This window comes from Stenella coeruleoalba, assembly GCF_951394435.1.
Source record: "Stenella coeruleoalba genome assembly, chromosome: 2".
NCBI lineage: Eukaryota > Metazoa > Chordata > Mammalia > Artiodactyla > Delphinidae > Stenella > Stenella coeruleoalba.
In genome coordinates, this window is record NC_137147.1 from 8,026,150 (window position 1) to 8,045,987 (window position 19,838).

Below are 19,838 nucleotides of genomic sequence, written 5' to 3' on the forward strand. Positions count from 1 at the left end.
ATTCACAATAGCCACGACGTGGAAACAACCTCAATGCCCATCGATAGATGAATGAATAAAGATGTGCGACATATATACAATGGAATACTACTCAGGCATAAAAAAGAATGAAATAATGCCATTTGCAGCAACATGGATGGACCTAGAGATGATCATACTAAGCGAAGTAAGTCGGAAAGAGAAAGACAAATACCATATGATATCACTTATGTGTGGAATCTAAAACATGACACAAATGAATTTATCTACGAAACAGAAACAGACTCACAGACATAGAGAACAGATTTGTGGTTGCCGAGGGAGAGGAGGCATGTGGGAGGGATGGAGTGGGAGTTTGGGATTAGCAGATGCAAACTATTATATGCAGAATGGATAAACAACAAGGTCCCACCATATAGCACAGGAAACTAGATTCAATATCTGGTGATTAACCATAATGGAAAAGAATATGAAAAACATTATCTATATATACACATATATATCTGAATCACTGTGCTGTACAGCAGAAATTGACACAACATTGTAAATCAACTATACTACAGTAAAATAAATATAAAATAAAGTAAAAAAAGAAAGGCCTTCCTCACCCATCATTTAAAGACATGTTAACCCCCCAACCCTAGCCCCACATGCTCGATCTACCTTTCTCTGCTTCATTGTTTTCCAGTTTATTTTTCAACATCTGAAATACTCTGTTTACTGGCTAATTTGTTCATTATCTTTTGCTCTTCTTCTCCACCCACTAGAATGTAAGCTCCACAAGGGCAGGGACTTTATCATGTTGTGTTCCCAGTATCTACAGTAGTTTCTGGTACATGGTAGGCACTGGATCAACATTTGCCTCATGAATGAAAGGAGATCCATTTTTTTCTTTGTTATTCTGAGAGTGGGAAATACAAGAAAAAGAGGTAGTTATGTTGGACATCCATATTTTCCTTAACTTTCTGCTATTAAATGGGCCTAGCCAGTACATAACCTTCGAATTGTGTAACCTTAGTGTAAAACACGTAAAAAAAAAAAGTTATAGTCATGGAAAAGTCATACCTTAAAAAAAGCATGTAAGATGCCTCCTTCCATTCCATACTGAAGTCCGGCAGCAACTACGTAAGTGGCAAATTTTCTGACCTATTAGATAAAATACAAGAAAAAAGCTAAATATATTACTATGAACCACGTTGAATCAGATTATTTTTATTGATTATTTTAAATGAGCACTTCAGTAAGTCTCATCACCTCTTTCAAGCTCCTAATGTACTGTTTAGGACAAAAAGAGTATCTCTTAAAAGGCAGGGAACTCAACCCCACTGACCACCATTAAAATTTAATTGGGACTCAATTAAATGAAAGCCAGAGTTTATTATTGTGAAGACTTACCACCTTTAAGTGCTATGCCGGGCACCTAAAGGCAAAGGAAGATGTAAAAATCTGTCCATCCATGATGGTCTTTAATTACCGAGTGGGGGAGGGGGCATACATAGAACCAAGGAATTTCGTGATGGGCCTTAATATGAGGATATTAATAGACATGGAGTTCCCTTCATCCAGGAGGAGTAATTTAGGTCCTGGGAGAATTTGCCTCAATACTCAACTATTTTTTACTGTCATCAAGGTACTAGCAGCTACGCTGTGTAGAAACAGGCTTTTCGGCATGTTGAAAAGCTTAAGGCAGAGGTAATACTTAGGGATACCCGGGCACTGATTCTCTTCCCCTGATGCTCTCCACTCTCATAATCCAATAACCACGTGGCTTTGATGATGTTTAACTTAACAATCCAGAGAGACTCGTGCAATGGTTGGTGCAATTTTTTCTGTATTGCTAATGTGAGGTCCAAGTATAAAAGGTGCAATGACCCACGGAGATCTGTTTAGGTTCCGTGAAACACTGGACTCATGAGCCGTCCCACTTGAGATTTTTAATCTTTGGTTAATTACATCGGGGATTTAATCTAACTCGAGACAGTATGATTTGTGAGCATATGTGTGCTCTGACTGGCCTCTTCTTGCTAATTCTTCATCCAATTAGAACGCTGTAGTTGGTGTCAGAAGTAGAATTATCAATACAGACACCCTCCATCACCACTGTGATTCGATTTGGGAAGGTTGGATGTTGGTAAGTTGAAGAGATAATCATGTACTGAGGATGGAACCCAAGTAGAGACCAGAAAGTCCCCCCCACACACACCCTCATCCCTGATATGAGAGAACTGGGGTCTCTGAGTGAGCTTTTTGAGGAGGAACCATATCATCATAATTGATCTACATTCCTGTACATCTGGACGAGTGGATAAGAGAGGCAAGGACAAGGTGACCCCGTCCCCTGGTTTTTCCTACCTGTCCTAGGGAAAGTGATAAGTGAAAATGCCCCAAAGGATTTAAAAAGCCTATGAACTTGCCTCAAAAACTAAACTGGTCCACCTTCTTGTGTTTATAATATAGCATGTGAATATAAATGTGATTACTGCAAATGTGGTGACAGTTGATGAACACTGGACAACCAGCCCCAGGAGGGCAGAGACCACATCTGTTTTGTTCATGGCTGTGAGGTCAACTCTTAGCCACAGTGCCTGTTACATAGCAAGATCTTAACGGATATGAGTTAAATGATTCCTTCCAAGGTTCTACCTATTTGATGAAAAACACTAGGTTACAGAAGGGTTATTAAGATGACCGAGTTGGCCAGATCAACCTTATCTTATTAATTGTTCAGAAAAGAGTGATTAGGAAAGCTTGGGCTTAAAAAAACTTTTTTTTGAAATTAAATTTTGATCGTATAATTTAGAGCATGGGACATACTTAACGTTTTTATGATAAAATAAAGATATTAAGATGACACTATTTCTCTATTTAATTAAATTTATTTATTTATTTTGGCTGTGCCACACAGCTTGTGGGATCTTAGTTCCCAGACCAGGGGTCAAACCCGTGGCCCCTGCAATGGAAGTGCAGAGTCCTAACCACTGGACTACCAGGGAATTCCTTATTTCTCCATTTTAGACTATCATTCACATCTATTATTTTTGCATGTGTGATCATGTCTTCTCAATCAGTGAATTTGAAATAAATGATGAAGAAATCATGAATTTTCTATTTGGGGCAATGTTCAAAGTTTAATAAAATAATATAGCTGTAGGATTTGGAGTTGGAAGAAATTTAATTTTCTAATCTAACCCCTTTATTTTACTTATTTAACTCCAAAAGTTGAATGACTTGGCTAAGGTCATAAATTAATGGGTAGAAAAGGGACTAGAATGCCTAATCCCATGTCTTTTCCTTCAAATATTTTATACTCACAGTGTTTGTATTGCCAAGTAAAAAAAAATTTTTTTTAATAAAATAAAAACATTTACTAGTAGGACAGAATTTAAGGACCAAGTTCCTACTGTAATATCCTCTGAGACCACTAGGTGTCACCTTAGAACTATCATTACATATCACTATCGTAGGTCTTCCGATAATGGGAAAAAATGCAGTGGATGGAACCTCTAGAGGTTTAGGGGTTCTGTATAAATTCTACCTAACTTAAATGAGGATGATGATGATAGCACTAAATTCACAGAATTGTGAGGATTACATATGAGATATAGGAGGATTACATGAGGTACTGTAAGTAATACATCTGGCTCAGTGCCTGGTACCTGGTAAGCAAGCCCTCAATAATTTTTAGTTGTTACTACTTATTCATCACCAGGGCATTCCTGTCATCTATTTTGATTAAAGAGAAATAAAACAATTTTATAATATATGGATTTCAAAATGATAACTTTTGCTGCAACAGAAGGCTAATAAGCTATTCTTTTTGTTTACGTGAACTTCCCAGCTAGAGGCATGTCAGTAATCAGTGACACGGATGCGTCAGGATCAACTCTACTGAATGACGGAGCTTTGGAGTCAGGAGAAAATAAGAACAAAACCCACAGGATTTGGTATCTGATGGATCCAGGTTTGAATCCCAGCTCTGCTCTTTCCCACAGTGTCTGCATCTGTGAAATGGGAATAATTATGTATGTACACGAGACAGTTGCTGCAAGGAGTAGATCAGATGAGGCTAAGAAGCGCTCAGCACGGTGCTCAGCAAACGCTAGCTATGCGACCTCGAGCAAATTACTTAACCTCTGGAAGTTTCTGTCTCCTTGTTTGTAAGATGAAGTTTATTTTTATTTATTTATTTTGGCGGCTCGGCTTGTGGGATTTTAGTTCCCTGACCAGGGATTGAACCCGGGCCATCAGCAATGAAAGCGCTGAGTCCTAATCACTGGACCAGCAGGGAATTCCCTGTAAAATGAGGTTTATATGCACTTTTCAGAGCTGCTGTAAGAAACTAATGAGATAGAGTCTGGAAGAAGGGAAAATGTGGTTCCCTCTTCCCCATTCCCACTCTCAGCTTTTTGACTCTTCTGGACCAAGGGACTCTTTGGACCAACAGACCCCTTAGGAGGTGAGGGCTTGAGCTCTGCTGGGGACTCCATACAAGCCTTCCATCTTAGGGGGCTGGAAAAGAACGTGGGGCAGGACCTGGGACAGTGCCTTTTGGGGGAGCCTGAAGCTTGGAGCTCTGTGGGTATAAGGACGCGGGAACTAAATACAGAGGTGGGGAGCGAGCTGACATGATACACACAGAGTATGTGGAACAGTCCTGACCATGTGCATTGTAAGCTGCTTCCAAAAGAGCTTTTCTTACCCTAAAGGTTCTACTACTCGAGATTTACCTTTTTCCCTAACTTGAGAACCAGTTTTTCAGCATTTATGTGGTCCAGAAAATTAGGATGGTGTTTTCTTCTTCGATAATCCTCTTCAGTAAATGGAATCTCGGAATCACCCTATGAGAGAGAAAAGACCAGACTCCACGTGTTAGAGCTACGGAAACTGCTAAGCCCACAGATGCCAGGGAGACTATGTTCCTTTAAGCTCAAATAAAGCATTCTAAAAACTACTGCTTATTTTTATAGTGATTTAATTTTCTTGAAAATGCTTTAGCTAGCCAGATTCTATCATTTAAACTTAATTTAAACAAAATAAAATATTTAAATGTCTTCTTTTATTTTGTAGAGACAGTGACATGTTGTCACTGTGATTCCATAAAGGCATTAAAAAACCCATTTCTTGATAGCTCTTGCGATGTGTGTAGTTTCTTTTTTTTTAATGTGTCTTAAAAAAAAGTTTTAGTTCTTTTATTTATTTATTTATTTTTAATTAAGTAATTAATTTATTTTTGGCTGTGTTTGGTCTTCCTTGCTGCACGCGGGCTTTCTCTAGTTGTGGAGAGAGGGGGCCACTCTTCGCTGTGGTGCGCGGGCTTCTCATTGCGGTGGCTTCTCTTGTTGCAGAGCATGGGCTCTAGGTGCTCGGAATTCAGTAGTTGTGGCGCACAGGCTTAGCTGCTCCGCGGCATGTGGGATCTTCCAGAACCAGGGCTCGATCCCGTGTCCCCTGCATTGGCAGGCGGATTCTTAACCACTGTGCCACCAGGGAAGCCCTCATTTTTTAAATCTAAATTATGTGTGTTTTTTCTCTCTTCCACATTGCCTCTGTCCCTAAAATTCATCCCACATTAATGAGAACATACCATGTGCAAGTTTCTGTCTCAGGCTTTAAAAACTGTCTTCATCGGATAAGATATCAGTTTGTGGGTTTCCTGGTGGCGCAGTGGTTAAGAATCCGCCTGCCAATGCAGGGGACACGGGTTCGTGCCCCAGTGCGGGAAGATCGCACATGCCGCGGAGCGGCTGGGCCCGTGAGCCATGGCCGCTGAGCCTGCGCGTTCGGAGCCTGTGCTCCGCAAGGAGAGAGGCCACAGCAGTGAGAGGCCCGCATACTGCAAAAAAAAAAAAAAAAAAAAAAAAAAAGATATCAGTTTGCCCTAAGAATCAGGAAAGAAAAAGAAAAATATATCCGTGTACTGAGCTGTTCATCACTCAGTCTCTCCACAACTCACTCTGCTGTACACTCCTCCCATGGAAGGACAATTAAATAAAAACTTCCTGGAGAATCAAAGGGAGAAACTGAGATCCATGATACAGAGTGATTTCCCCCAAATCCGTCCAGATTTAGAGGTCCTATTTGGAGTAGGATTTCTAAAATATACAGTCCAGTCAGGAGCCTTTCAATCACATCACATTGGTATAAGTTAAATAACCAGCCCAAAGCATCTGAGTCCAGGGCTTACACAAAATTAATCAGAGAGGCAGAAGAAACACAAGGATGAGGACCCTGAGGTAGAACAATCATTGCAGATTTGAGAAATGGGAAGAAGGGCTGAAATGACTGGAGCCAAGCTGGGGATTGGTAGAGGAGGAGGTAGGTAATGCCAGGGGACTTCCCTGGTGGTGCAGTGTTTAAGACTCCACGCTCCCAATGCAGGGGGCCTGGGTTCGATCCCTGGTCAGGGAACTAGATCCCTCATGCCACAACTAAAGATCCCACGTGCCGCAACTAAGACCCAGCACAGCCAAATAAATATTTAAAATAAAAACCTTTTAAAAAAAAAAGGGTAGGCAATGCCAGGTTGCCAGGGTTTGTGGACCATGTAAAGGAGTTTAGATTCATTCTAGGAGCATAGGAGGGTCTTAAGCATTTTAAGCAGGACTATAACACAATGTGAATTATATTTTATTTTACTTATTTGGCTGCGTTGGGTCTTTCTCTAGTTGTGGTGAGCGGGGGCTACTCTTAGCTGCGGTGCATGGGCTTCTCACTGTGGTGGCTTCTCCCGCTGTGGAGCACGGGCTCCAGGCACGCGGGTTTCAGCAGTTGCGGTGCATGGGCTCAGTAGTTGCAGCACACAGGCTCTAGGGAGTGCGGGCTTCAGTAGTTGTGGTGCACAGGCCTAGTCGCTCCGTGGCATGTGGGATCTGCCCAGACCAGGGAAAGAACCCGTGTCCCCTGATTTAGCAGGCAGACTCTTAACCACTGCGCCACCAGGGAAATCCCTGAATTATATTTTAACAAGATCACTTAAGCTGTTTGCTGGAGATTGGACTGGAAGGAGGCAATGGATCATTTGAATTAATTAGGATTTTTTCCCCTGGAGCTGGGGATAGAGACTTCCTTCCCTGGGTCTCGTGGGCAGCGTGGACACCTGAACAAATCAGGACTCTGATGGGAAGACAGGAGGATGGCTGTCTGACCGGAAAACAGCAGCATCTACCCCAACCTAGTATTCACTTTTCTCTTTTGAGTGGCATTACGAAGTCATGACTTTTCACAAGCTCAGCTGACTTCAGTGAACCATGAAGTATCAGTCAGGGTCCTAGCATGAAAGAAATGGCACACTCAACGTGGGTAATTTGAGGAGGGTTTAATAATAGGACTATTTACAAAGATGTGGGCAGGTATAGGGAAATCACATACCCTGGAGTCAGTAACAGGGTGCTCTGGACCGCTCGAAGGTCCCAGAGTGTAGAGGGCGCAAGCGATAATTAGGACCTGGGGGTAAGCAGCGTGGAGAGGGCTGCCTGGCAGAAGCAGTGACTTTGGTTGAAGGGCTCAGCCGGCCAGTAGCAACTGGGCAGAAAGGAGTTGGAGGGGTAATACCGTGACCTCACTCTTTTCATTTTCCCCATCCTTCACTGGCGCTTCCCACTGGCCAAACCCAATGGGAAGCAGAGGGCAAGGTTGCTTGCCAATCTGGACGCGAGGTCAGGGCTGGGTGATCACCCCTGCCTCTAGAAGTGGGTACGTGATCCCAGGTCTGGCCAATCAGAGCTCTACATTTCCCTGGCCACAATGACTGCTTTAGGGTTTGGCCTGTGACCTAAGACCTGGAAAAACAGCATATTCCAGTGCTGGGTTGGGACATGGTCAAAATGGAAAAGACACTCGAAGTTCTAGGGATGTAAGCCTGGGAGCTCCTGGGGGCCAGAAGGAGGGGACAGCTTACCTGAGAATGAAGCCTACTCAGAGAGGAAAAGAAGCAGGTGAATAGAGAAAAAGAGTAGGTGATTTCTGAGAACACTCTTTAAGCCTCTAGATCCAGCTGTGCCTGAAGTCCATTATTGGACTTACCAGTTATATGAGTCAATTAATCCCCATTTCGTTTAGTCAGTACAAGTTAGTTTATAACTGAAGGAGTGATGATGATCAGGCCAGCAAAATGATCGTCCAGTCAAATGGCCAATGACTGTTTTGTAGCAGACACTTACTAGACTCTTTGAGGGATAGAATTCAACAGGAATAAAATGACTGGCCTGCTCCTTGAGATGATAGCAACCAAATGGAGTAGTAGGTGGGAGAGCTTTATAGGAAAAGGTCAGGAAACCTCTGGTCCCTGCCCTCAAAGACCTCCCAGTCCACTGAGGGAGAGATAATTAAACAAACAAACGGCCTTTGATGCAGTAAGTATGATAAATCCCTAAATATTTCCTTACTATAAATAATGTATTCCATTGAGTCTAACACGTGTATTTTTTTTTTCACATTTTAACATCTCTGAAATTAGAATGTGTCTTGTCATCCATGGTTTATCACAATGTAGAGGAGCATCCGATGCTTCAGTCAAGAAGCAACGGTGCTGTCCTCGCTGGAGCCTGGGTCACCTTCAGGTCACCTTGAGCACATACTGTCATCCTTAAACTGAGTTAGGTACTATGCATTTTGGTCTAATTGCCTTTCGCAGATGTCTTTAAAAAGATTAGAGTGTGACTCAGCACTGAGATGAAAAGGTAGTTCATAGGCACAGAGGCACTGGGGCAGAGAAGCAAATGGAAATCTGGTCTCAGGGGAGAAAATAAGCAATACTAGAAGAATGACTCTGAATCCATATTTTTTGCAAAATGATAACCATGAGCTTTATAGGAAACTACCTAGAAATAAATGACATGACTCAGGTTTTATACTAAGTTATTGTGTGAAAACAGACAGAATGCAGGTGTGATTCAGAGAAACTGGACTCTGAGTTTGAAGAAGTTTGGGGAATACTATAACCACCGTATTTTGCTTATATTTTTCCTTTTAATGTATGCACAGGAATGTATATGACAAAGATATAGGTCTAAATAAGTCTAAAAGAGAGGGCTTTCAATACATTTAAAATAAAAAGTGATAAGCATTGTTATACTTGACTAGGCGGCATTTTCTTCTTTTTTCTAAGGGGCATGTAAAACAATGTGGCCCCTTAGAATGGAGTGTTCTTTGAGCCCGTGAACTCTGCAGAGTGTTTATTACGGGGTAGGGTTCAGGAGTGTAAGAATACACCATCCACTGTAGAAAGTTCTCGCGTGCAGATTACAAGGAATCGGGGGTGAAATGTTGCATAAAGGAAAAGCCGGCACACTACTTACTGGGTCCAGGGGTTTGGACCGCGCCCAGGTCATCACCGTGGACACTAAAATAAACACCTTCCGCTTTTCGAAATGGCTGATTTCTTCATTCAGGGCTGTAGGGCCGAAAAGCCAAGCAGTTACTTGGATCCATTTAGAACGTGTTTTAAAATCATGTGTACTTTTAATCACCAGCGGGACTTGAAGTGACTCCTCTTTCAAGGAGTGGCTTTACCCCAGGGGGGCATCCCCTCTGATGCTGCCCCCTCCCCATCTTTGTCCCTAGCTGCCCCACTCCAGCTACCCGACCTCTTCTGAGCCCAGCTCAAATCTTCAGCCCCTTCCTATTTCCTGGCCTGCAGCGGTGTGCTTTCACTTTTGGGGAGGGCTCGTGATACTGATAATAGCTGACACGGATGGGAACAGTTCATGGGCTTTATCGAATTCTCACCATCGGGGGATAGATACTCTCATCTCTGTTTCTACCTTCTAAGGGAGCTGAGGCACAGTTTGCCCAGGATCACGGAGTGAGGTGGTGGTATAGAGTCCGATCCAGGAAGCCTGGTTGCCCGGCCTATGCACCCCCTCCAGCTGCATGGAGAATGGAGTGGAGGCCCCAAATCAGAAAGCAAGGCCCTCTTTTTCCTTTTTAACCATTTAAAAAAATTAAAGTATAGCTAATTTACAATGTTGTGTTAGCTTCAGGTGTACAGAAAAGTGATTCAGTTATATCTATCTATATCTATATCTAATATATTCTTTTTCAGATTCTTTTCCATTATAGGTTATTACAAGACCTTGAATATAGTTCCCGGTGCCATACAGTAAATCCTTGCTCTTTATCTAGTTTGTATATAGTAGTGTGTATATGCTAATCCCAAACTCCTAATTTATCTCCTTACCTTCCCCCCCCTCTGGTAACCATAAGTTTGTTCTCTATGTCTGTGAGCCTATTTCCAGTTTGTAAATAAGTTCACTTACATGATTTTTTTCCATTTCACGTATAAGTGATATCATGTGATATTTGTCTTTCTCTGTCTGACTTACTTCACTTAGTATGATCATCTCTAGGTCCATCCATGTTGCTGCAAATGGCACGATTTCATTCTTTTTTATGGGCAAGGCCCTCTCACGATTTCACATAAAGCAGTGCTATTTAGCCTAAGCGCTTGCAGAAGGAAGTAATTCCCTCCCCCTCCACTCCCCCTGGCTGGGGGAGAGCAGCTTATGCGTTGGGGGCTGTGGGCTGTGTGTGGAGGGAGGGCTTTGGTAACACTCCAATGCTTGATTAGGAACCATCTGTAGAGATGGGAATTTAGAATAGTGGTGGCCTGGACCTGGGAGTGTTTGGTTTCTAAAGGGTTTGTCATTCCCCAGGAGGGCTCCCCACACATTTAAGCACTGAATCTCCTTGAATACTTTCTGGCATGTGATTCCACTAAAATATTTTTCATAATGTATAACTTTCCAGGAAAAAACAAAAACTAAAATGAGATATACTTAAATTGTCAGAGGATCTAAGCGACACAGTAGTCATGGTAAATTTTAGTCTCATGAGCTGATTTCTCGAAATCAATCTCGAAACAAAAAGGAAAACAATAAAATACTGATATCCTGAATCTAATAAACTCATGGAATCCAACGGTAAGGTGAGAGAGTATTATTGAATTAAGTCTAGGAACACTATGTCCACAGACCTACTAGAGAGTGGACTTGAGGACACGGGGAGGGGGAAGGGTAAGCTGGGACAAAGTGAGAGAGTGGCATGGACATATATATACACTGCCAGACGGGAAATAGATAGCTAGTGGGAAGCAGCCACATAGCACAGGGAGATCAGCTCAGTGCTTTGTGACCACCTAGAGGGGTGGGATAGGGAGGGAGACTCAAGAGGGAAGAGATATGGGGATATGTGTATATGTGTAGCTGGTTCACTTTGTTATAAAGCAGAAACTAACACACCATTGTAAAGCAATTATACTCCAGTAAAGATTTAAAAAAAAAAAGAACACTATGTCCACATATTAATCCCAATGAAATGTTAACTTTAGTTTCTATTTTTATTCTATTAACAAAAACCGCCTCTTCAATTTAATTTTGTTCTTTACCCTTCCTGCTCTGCTGTGCCTCAGATTGGCCTATTTTGTGAACGCTTGGCACACTCAGAGGTCTTCTAACTGGGTTATCCTTTTTTATTTGTGATCATTTTAATGGGTCTAAAATGATCTGCTCGTTCACTTGTGAACAAGCAGCACATTTTATCCATATATACAAATGTTTTCTTGCATTTCTTACACTTCATTTCTTTCTCCAGTTTTGCCTTCCTTTGATAGTATCTGTGAAAGGCAAGGTAGAGGAATTCTTTTATATTAAAATATTTGAAAATAGTTCCATAAAACATCATTAAGAAGTAATACATATCCACTGTAAAAACAAAAAACTCCCCAAATCTCAGAAAGTACATGAGGTAAAGTGAGAAAGTTCCCTCTACTATTCTCTCTATAGCCCCACCCACCCCATGTCCTCCCCACTCACCCAGTCCCCCATGACTGACCAAGGGCTATACTTTCTTACAGACACAAACACTTTATATCCCAAAAAAGAGGTAACACATTTAAAAGTTTTTCACCAAATAGAGAATAAAATTGTCCTAATTATTTAAAGCTCTTTATTAGAATGAAGAAGGAAGCAATATAGAACATACTCTACATGTTAAAGCTCATGAAAGGAAATGCAGTGTCAAAGTTTGAGAACTACTATCTTCCCTTGATGATTAGTGGGAGACATCTTATTAGGTACTGAAGCTCATCTGTCATAGCAGGAGCTCAGTGGTTAATGTCTAAAGTTCATAATCGGAGGACATCAGTGCAGGCATTTTTGTGTATTAAAAGGAACAAGTGGGTTAAATGAGGTTCCTTTTTTGTTTGTTTGTTTTTGCGGTACGCGGGCCTCTCACCGCTGCGGCCTCTCCCACTGCAGAGCACAGGCTCCGGATGCACAGGCCCAGCGGACATGGTCCACGGGCCCAGCCGCTCCGCGGCATGTGGGATCCTCCCGGACCGGGACACAGATCCCCAATCACTGCACCACCAGGGAAGCCCGAGGTTCCTTTTGAACAGTAGAGATGGGATGGAAAAGAAATGCAGGGAATTGTTGCTTTTTATTCTAAATCCTACTGTGCTTTTTAACTTTAAAAACATGTCCAGGTTTTATTTCAGAAAAAAAATTAAAATGTAAAGAAAATTGTGAGTATACATGATATAGAAAAAAATCAATTTCCAAAGACTGGCACAAAATAAGAACTCAGTAAACATTAGGTCTGATTATTATTTTAGGTGGTGAAATTATCTTAGAAAGTGCAATTACACATCATCTGTAAATATTTGCAAAGGGATAAACATGTGGACAGTAGGTGTTTAAAAAGCTCTGTTTCAAAAGATGACACATTGTTCATGTTATTGATTTGTCTCTTACTGAATGAAACTTAGGCCCACAGGGATAAATGAGAAATCAAACATTCTGAGCTCCTGAGGACTCCAGCACATCCACAGAGAGTACTTTTTCATCATGATTTCTCTGAATATGGTACAGATATGACTGAGGCTTCATTCCATTTCTCTGAACATGAGCCAAAATATAGCTTTGCTATTGGTCTTATTCAGGGGTTGGCAATGTACCGCCTGTTTTTTGTAAATAAAGTTTTATTGGAACCCGGCCCATTCATTTACATATTGTCTATAGTTGCATTCTTGCTACAACAGCAGAGGAGTTGGCTTGAAAAGCTAAACATACTTACTATCTGGCCTTTAACAGAAAAAGTTTGCTGACGCCTGAACTCATCTGCCAAAAACCAACATACTGAAGTGTAAAAAATACTGCAAAGTAAGGTGCTTGTGTCTTTTTGGCTGTCCTCCTAGCCTAGAATGGCAATTCAAATAAGCTGATTTGCTCTCTCCTTTGATCCGGACTTAATAAGGGGATGAATCACAAAGCACCAAATTGCTAAACTTCATCTTGTCCCTTAGAGTTCATTACCTTTTTCAATGCATTTAAAATATGAACGTGTTCTCTGCGACCCCTTCCTGACCCTTGCTATTGGGGAACGCTTGTTGAACTGAATCAAATCCTCACAGTTAGAAATAATTCCTTTTCTCCTGGGGTTTCCCGGGTGGTGCAGTGGTTAAGAATCCACCTGCCAATGCAGGGGACACAGGTTCAAGCCCTGGTCTGGGAAGATCCCACATGCTGCAGAGCGACTAAGCCCGTGCGCCACAACTACTGAACCTGCACTCTAGAGCCCGCAAGCCACAACTACTGAGGCTGCACGCCACAACTACTGAAGCCCGCGTGCCTAGAGCCCGTGCTCTGCAACAAGAGAAGCCACTGCGATGAGAAGCCCGCGCACCGCAATGAAGAGCAGCCCCCGCTTGCTGCAACTAGAGAAAAGCCACCGTGCAGCAACAAAGACCCAACACAGCCAAAAATAAAAAAATTTTAAAACTAAATAATTCCTCTCCTCCTAAAGTCACATCCATCTTGTGATAGCTTTTGTGTCAACATGTCATTCTCTGCCCTGCATGAAAGTTTCTCCCGAGTCCCTTAGCTCTCTTGTGGGCCTACAAGAGCCTTGAGGGTATCTTTTTTTTTAAATTTGTCTTTGTATCTTCCCAATACGTTCAACCCCACCTCCTTAAGCCATGCCTGTGGAATGAATAAAGGTTGAATTTTGAAAGTTAATGTTTCTTTTAATGATCAAAAATATTCTATTCTTTGGACACATAAATCAATGGAACAGAATAGACAGCCCAGAAATAAACCCATGCACTTATGGTCAGTTCATCTATGACAAAGGAGGCAAGAAAAGACAGTCTCTTCAATAAATGGTGTTGGGAAAACTGGACAGCTACATGTAAAAGAATGAAATTAGAACATTCTCTGACATCATATACAAAAATAAACTCAAAATGGATTAAAGACCTAAATGTAAGACCAGAAACCATAAAACTCCTAGAGGAAAACATAGGCGGAACACTCTTTGACATAAATTGTAGCAGTAGTTTTTTGGATCTCTCTCCTGAAGCAAAGGAAATAAAAGCAAAAATAAACAAATGGGACCTAATTAAATTTAAAAGCTCTTGCACAACAAAGGAAAACACTGACAAAATGAAAAGACAACCTACTGAATGGGAGAAAATATTTGCAAATGATATAAATGATAAGGGGTTAATAGCCAACATATATAAACAGCTCATACAACCCAACATCAAAAAAACAAACGACCCAGATTAAAAAATGGGCAGAAGAACTAAGTAGACATCTTTCCAAAGAAGACATACAGATGGCCAACAGGCACATGAAAAGATGCTCAACATGGCTAATCATCAGGGAGAGGCAAATCAAAACCACAGAGATACCACCTCACAACTGTCAGAATGGCCATCATCAAAAAGACAACAAATAACAAGTGTTGGCGAAGATGTGGAGAAAAGGGAACCCTTCATGCACTGTTGGTGGGAATGTACATTGGTGCAGCCATTGTGGAAAACAGTATGGCGGTTTCTCAAAAAACCAAAAACAGAACTACCATATGACCCAGCAACTCCACTCTTGGGTCTATATCTAAAATAATGAAAACACTAATTCCAAAAGATACGTGTACCCCAATGTTCCTAGCAGCATTATTTATAATTGGCAAGATATGGAAGCAACCTAAGGTCCATCAACAGATGAATGGATACAGAAAAATTGGTGAATATATATACAATGGAATACTACTCAGCTATAAAAAAGAATGAAATTTTGCCATTTGCAACAACATGGATGGACATATTATGCCAAGTAAAATAAGTCAGACAGAGAAGGATAAATACTGTATGATATTACTAAAAAATACAACAAACTAGTGACTACAACAAAAAAGAAGCAGACTCACAGATATAGAGAACGAGCTAGTGGTTACCAGTGGGGAGAGGAAGGGGGAAGGGCTTTATGCGGTAGAGGATTAAGAGGTACAAACTATTAGGTATAAAATAAGCTACAAGGATATGATGTACAACACAGGGAACAGGCAGTATTTTATAACAACTATAAACGGAGTATAACCTTTAAACATTTTGAATCACTGTACTGTACACCTATAACTTATAATATCGTACATTAACTATATTTCAATTTAAAAAATTCTATTCTTTGGAAGCTCCTGTTGCTAAATTAATTAAACAAGGAAGCCATTAGATTGAGGTGGTCCTAATAGCTTAGCAGCATAAATAAGCAAACCCAAACCTAAGAACAGCTAATCACAAACAGTCCTAACCACTGGACCGCCAGGGAATTCCCAATATGAATTGAGTTTTGTTCATATAAACTCTTCTTTTTTTTATATATAATAAGAAACACTGTCAAATGCAGTAAACATCAACTTTATTTTTATGTATTTATTTATTTTGGCCACCCTGCACATTATGTGGGATGTGGGATCTTATTTCCCCAACCAGGGATGGAACCCATGCCCCCTGCACTGGAAGCACAAAGTCCTAACCACTGGACCACCAGGGAAGTCCCTCACATAAACTCTTACATATTTTCATATGCCTCCCTTTATGTTTTAATGCTATCCACAGGCGTATCCACTAGTCTGATTTCACTTCCTGTTTTAGGTGAATTTCAGATCAGTTCTTCCACGGTCCTAATTTGCCTAGTGTTCCTGAGATGACTCTTAGGTAAAGTAAAAAAGTCCCGTCCCTGGAGATCAAGGGTGCATCTCACTGACCAGAGACTGCCCAGATGGCTTCCTCCACTTGCTGGGGGTTCTCAGTGATGTTATAAATGATAACATCACACTCCAGCAGGTGCATGAGAAGGTCTTCTCGAGAGATAGCCTGAAAAAGAAAGTTGACAGTCATTTGTTGCAAGAAGCGCACAAAGTAACCTTAATATTTAGATGGGAGTGACAATTTCCAAATGAGATATGTTGCCTGGAGAGTCCCACAGGAAACATTCGCAGAAGGATTTTTTTATTTAAAATGAAATTTTGGCTCTCTTCTGTGTGTAGTTTTCAAGTAACAAAGTTTATGTAAATAGCCTGGAACAGATGAATAAGAAAATTGCATAATGATCTTAGGTACTATTTCTGCATGCTGTTTAAACCCCGATTCAGGAAGAAAGAATTAGAACACACTGGAAGAAAATGTGTGAGGCATTTAAAACAAACTCAAGCTCTATGCAAGATTCTTTGAGCAACTATAGATCATGAATCACTCAGAAATGCTGATAAGTGATTAATATGGATTATTTCAGAATCCTCAAAATGGAATTAATCTGGTCTCATTCGAGATGTAAGGTACCTTATTACAGTTGACAGCAGGGAGTATTTTAAAAAAAACAGAAACTTTTAATGGTTAAAAATACCAAGTTCTTATATGGGATGAAAGTAACTTTGGTGATCACTGTGTCCAAAGGAAAACACGCACACTTGGTAAATCATGATTGGAATGATTGAGGATGAAACAGGCACGTTTTCAAGAGAATGGTCATCCTGACCAGATATTGAGTGACCATGATTGTGCATTCATTTGTTCCCCCAGTAAATATTTGTGGGCCCTCATTTTCACCCCAAGGGGAAAGGCAAAATAAATAATGTATGATTGTTGATATTACAGATTAGCGCGCGCGCGTGCGTGCGCACATGTGTGTGTGTGTGTTGTTGGCAAAATTTTAACAAATAACTAGGGTCTAATGTGGACGAGGGCGCAACTAAGCACATATGAAGCCTTTGTACAAATTAGAAAAAGGAAACCTGCTCTTGGTGGAAAAATTATAAGGCACCCAGTCTGGGACACACTGTAGCCAGCAGAACACATCGCTTTTCAGCTCCTACCCATGCCCATAGCTGGGCAACCTTGCGCAGTGTGCAATCCGTACAGCCCTACGTGGCAGCCCCCGATGTAGAAAGGGCTATCATAGAAGGACATTTGAGGTTTGATGGACTAGGTGAAGTATGGGACTATGGCTCATAGGAGTTGACATTTGAGCTGGGCTGAATACAAGCTCACTCAGCAGAGCCTGGGAAGTTCACGGACTAGCAGGCCATTTGCTGAGCCAGGCAAAAGCACCTTTGACAACCTGGACCAGCCTAATGTTTTTCCATCCTCCATTCTCTCTCACCTTTCATGCCACTCTTGCTTCTTCCCCTTGGCTGCCCAGAACCCAAGCTCTAGCTATACCGATGCTTTCTATTCCAAAGCACACCATACACTTTGCCAGATGCCCCCTTGTGTGTCATTTCCTTGTCCTTTTATCTGCTTGGAAAGCTCTATTCAGTCCTGCAGGTTCAGCCTCAGTCCCAGCATCACCAGTAGACCCCAAGCTCCCAAAGGAGGGCCAGCTGTGCAGAATCTCCCGATCAGAGGAGGTTAGGGGGTCTTGCTCTGTGTGGCAGGGAGGCGTCTGAAGCTCCGTTTGCCTGGCGCTATAGATAAGACTGAGAATTCATACTGCCCTGTTCAGAGTGCTCTGCACGCGGCTGTGCGCACACCTCTGTCATCATGTCACTGTCCTGCTCTGTAGCCACTAGTTGACATTGCAGAGTTCCTGCTAGGCTGCGAGCTCCGTGTTTTTCTGCGGGTCTTCAAAGTGCTCAATACTCATTCACTGAATCAAATTCAGGTATAAAGAGTGATCAGTGATGGAGATCTGAAGCAACGCAGATAGCCAGGAGAATGGAAAGTAGGCATTCTTTCGAGAGCGATTAAAGACACGAGCTGAGGCCTCCCTTCCTTCAGCTGCCGCTAAGGTGCTCCGTCCTTCCAAGGAAGCTAAGGCCGCGTTGGGGCGAGGCCCTCACTTCATCTGTCCGGCAGCCCCCGCCTAGCACTGGCCCCGCACCACGGCCTCCGTCTCGGAGCTCGCCTGCATCTTCTCGGCCCTCATCCCGCATGATGATGAGGTGATGGTCACAGAGGACAAGATCTATGCTCTCATTAAGCAGCCGGTGTCAATGTTGAACCTTTCTGGCCAGGATTGTTTGCAAAGGCTTTGGCCAAGGTCAGCACACAGGGAGCCTCATCGGCAGTGCAGGGGCTGGTGGAGCTGCCCCAGCAGGAGGTCCTGCCTCCTCCACCGCTGCTGCCCCCGCTGAGGAGCAGAAAGTAGACGCAAAGAAAGAAGAATCTGAAGAGTCTGACGATGACAGGGGCTTTGGTCTTTTTGACGAAACCTCTTTAGTAACATGTTCAATAAGAAGCTGAGCTCTTTAATTTGAGGTCAGCAAGGAGGCCCTCTGTGCTCTGGAAAAATCTGGCAGGAAAGGACTTCAGACAGACATTTGCAGGAGAAATTTTTATGAACCCAATATCGTGTGTCTTCTCGTACCTAGAAAAGCACCAAAGGCATGACTGGAGAGATCTGCTCCTTGTGACCAGAACTGACCTTTTGCTGAGACGTGTACTTGCTTGCACGTGGCCCCTTCACCCAAATCACACGCGTACTGACTCCCCACACCCCAACCTCTTTGGAGCAGTTCCTCAGAGCTCTCTGAGAGGCTGTCTCCCAGGCTATAGCCCTCAGTCAACCCCAAATAAAACTGAACGCACAGCACTCGCAGTGTGTGTGTGTGTGTGTGTGTATGTGTGCGTGTGTATGTGTGCGCGTGTGTGTGTTTTCCAGTCTATACTGGGAAGCCAAGAGCCCACAGCAATGCCAGGCTTGCAGTTGTGATGGGGGCAAGTGCGTGATGAATGGTGGAAACGACACTCTTGCTTGTCTACAATCATCCATCTCCTTTTCTTCTTTCCCAACAGAACCCCAATTTTGTGCAGATACGCCCCTTCTCAGCCTGTGGGAAATTAACTCCACCTTCTAGTTTAAGGGATGGGCCTTACTGATCTCAGGGTAAGTGATTGGTTCAGGAATCAGCGAGTGACTCAACTTAAGACACTGAGATTCAAGGCACCTGTGGTGTGCTGCTGGAATGTTCATCCTCCTTTTTCTGAGAACTTCTGGAAGTTCTCTTCATCAGAGTGTTGCTGCGTTTGTGTGCAAAGCCCTGGAATGTTGCCGCCTTGCTGCCAACCTGAGGATGAAGTCCCTCCCAGAGGAAGACAGAGCCCAGAAAAGGGCTGGAAAAGGAGCTGCAGCCCCTGGGTCATGCCAGGCCTGAAGCAGGTGCTTCCTTGAGACCACCAGCCACATAAGTTGATGAATTCCTTATTGGTTACTGATTTGCATTGCCTTTTTTTTTTTCCTATTACTTGCAGCCCCAAACAGCCTAAACTGATAATAGACAGCAAGGCCCTTAATACAAATTAGGGCAGAGTAGTGTTTTGTTTTTGTTTTGTTTTGTTTTGTTTTTTGCGGTACACGGGCCTCTCACTGTTGTGGCCTCTCCCGTTGCGGAGCACAGGCTCCGGACGCACAGGCTCAGCGGCCATGGCTCACGGGCCCAGCCGCTCCGCGGCATGTGGGATCTTCCTGGACCGGGGCGCAAACCCGTGTCCCCTGCATCGGCAGGCAGACTCTCAACCACTGCGCCACCAGGGAAGCCCCAGGGCAGAGTAGTTTTGTAGAGGAGTGTGAGAGACTTCATCC

The 19,838-nt window shown here is 42.6% G+C and overlaps 1 protein-coding gene and 1 pseudogene across 5 annotated transcripts in view; one reads left to right on the top strand and one right to left on the bottom strand.

Annotated features, from left to right (window-relative positions):
• The window catches only part of AK7 (adenylate kinase 7), a gene marked incomplete at its 3' end in the record, with an annotated part of 54,450 nt that overhangs the window by 30,004 nt on the left and 4,608 nt on the right, over positions 1-19,838 (bottom strand). For all 4 annotated transcript variants that reach the window (XM_079913103.1, XM_079913105.1, XM_079913104.1 and 1 more), the window contains exons 3-6: positions 16,024-16,132; positions 9,276-9,370; positions 4,707-4,817; positions 1,045-1,125 (exon numbers count right to left, since the gene is read on the bottom strand). In XM_079913103.1, coding sequence (XP_079769229.1) covers positions 1,045-1,125; positions 4,707-4,817; positions 9,276-9,370; positions 16,024-16,132 — 396 coding nt within the window. The remainder of the gene's footprint in view (positions 1-1,044; positions 1,126-4,706; positions 4,818-9,275; positions 9,371-16,023; positions 16,133-19,838) is intronic.
• LOC307181832 lies at positions 17,133-18,499 on the top strand (annotated as a pseudogene). Its single transcript has 2 exons — positions 17,133-17,197; positions 18,113-18,499. The product of its transcript is annotated as an uncharacterized misc_RNA (transcript).